Consider the following 1,843-nt stretch of genomic DNA (forward strand, 5'->3'; position numbering starts at 1 on the left):
GGGCTCCCCCCCCCCCCCCCAGCCACACCACTCCTTCCTTTTTAATTTTTTGGGTTTTTTTCCCCCCTCCCTCTCCAAAGCATGTCCAACTCCCACGGGATCATCCATTTCACTGCAAGTTCCAGTTTGGCAGATGCCCAACTCATTTACCCAGTAAGGATTTTGGTCTCCAGGGCAACTAACCCAACACCTTCCCATCACCGCTGCCTCGCTTCAGCATGAAACACCTCTCGGTTACAGCACCGTATCACTGCGATGCCTGCCAGGAGAGGGGCCTCGCCTCACGCCGAGGGTCAGCGAGCAGCTGGTTGCCCTGGGGAAGGGCAGAAGGGGTTTTGGTGCCCTTCTCCATCAGCTCACAGAGGGAGGGAACTCTTGCAAGTCACCTTCCTCCCCCCACAAGCCCAAAGCCCAGCTGCCTCATCCTCTCCCAGTCCCTAAGAAGAGATGGGAGACGGATGGGTCACCATCTGAGAGCAGGTGGGGATTACTTACAACCAAAACTCAACACCAGCAGAGTATTGCCCGAGCCCCAACAGCTGATGCATCCACTCGGACAACCGCTCCCCCCTTTTCCACTGCCTGCCCTTCCATCTCTCGCACAGCCCCCAGCCCCCTTGCGAGGCAGCTCCTCAGGGCTGCATTACAGGGAACATACCATCCACGGGCTGCTGGAAATTTATGTAGGCATAGCCCAGCGATCGGCGTGTAGCAACATCCCGACAGACTCGGATGGACATGATGGGCCCAGCAGGTGAGAACTTCTCGTAGAGCATGGCTTCGGTCACGTCTGGGTGGAGGTCTCCCACGTAGAGAGAGGCTAACGGATAGCCAGGGCCGCTAGCGTTCATGGTCAGCCACAAAGCTCAGCTGCGGAGGAAGACAGACCTGAGGCTGCAGGGCACAGGTTTCCAATCGCATGCAACAACCACAGACCCAAGCTGGGGCTGGTCCCACCGCAGCAGCGGGAGCTGTGCCCTTCCCACCAGCAGTGCTAGGACTGGGAACACCCCAAGGATACTGCAGTTCCCAAATTTTCCAGGGACATTCAATATTGGTGCAAAAGCCGAGCTGGGGTGTTCTGCACATCACAGCCCTCTCACGCCCAGGCAGCAGCCAGAGGGACACACCACACCACACCCCCGTTTGCTCCTTTCGACACTCAAAACCCAAGAGAAATAAAACAGAGTTTAACTCCTCAGGACTGGCTGCTCAGGCAGAGCAAACCCAAGGAGCACAGGTTTGCTTTGATGCACGGCGCTGCCCTGCCAGGGGAGCAGCCCTGCAGCCCACACCGCTGCAGCCAGCGTTCCCAGCAACCGTCTCCACCTCTAACAAGGCAAACCCAGTTTTTAGGTCAGCCCTTCCCAATTTCTCAGCTTGCTGACGAGGCCCTGAAAGCAGGAAAATTGATGCTCGGTCTCTCACTGGTTTTAGTTAGGTATAAAGTTGTGTGTGAAGATGACAGTCACTGCTTGAGACCCCCAGGGAACTGCCTGGGAAAACAGAAATGCAACTCCTGCCCTAAAAGCTTATAAGCCCACCTTTGGGGCTCTTGCCTTCAAGCTCAAAAGATCCGAGACAGTTGTTAAGATACGCTATGGATGCCCAAACTAAACGCACACACTTAGGAGAGGCACATTAAGCAATCCCCCAGCCAAAGGGCAGGAGATGGAAGAGCCAGCACCAGCTCCGTGAGACAGCCCTCCCCCGCAGGCCACCCGAGATTCGCCTCCCAGAGCCCTCCCGGCAACGCTGACAGCAAAAGCAGCAGAGGCGGACGGAGCGAGGCCAGCATCCCCCCGCAGCCGGCGGGGGCTCAGAGAGGAGAGGAGGGACCCGG

The 1,843-nt window shown here is 57.4% G+C and overlaps 1 protein-coding gene across 1 annotated transcript in view; it reads right to left on the bottom strand.

Annotated features, from left to right (window-relative positions):
- PABPC1L (poly(A) binding protein, cytoplasmic 1-like) overlaps positions 1 to 851 on the bottom strand; it is a 10,744-nt gene extending 9,893 nt beyond the window's left edge. Inside the window, 1 exon segment of the mRNA XM_009701203.1 lies at positions 659 to 851. Coding sequence (XP_009699505.1) covers positions 659 to 851 — 193 coding nt within the window.
- Between the last annotated feature and the right edge of the window lie 992 nt (positions 852 to 1,843).

This window comes from Cariama cristata, unplaced genomic scaffold (assembly GCF_000690535.1).
Source record: "Cariama cristata isolate BGI_N322 unplaced genomic scaffold, ASM69053v1 scaffold14005, whole genome shotgun sequence".
In the NCBI taxonomy this organism is placed as follows: domain Eukaryota; kingdom Metazoa; phylum Chordata; class Aves; order Cariamiformes; family Cariamidae; genus Cariama; species Cariama cristata.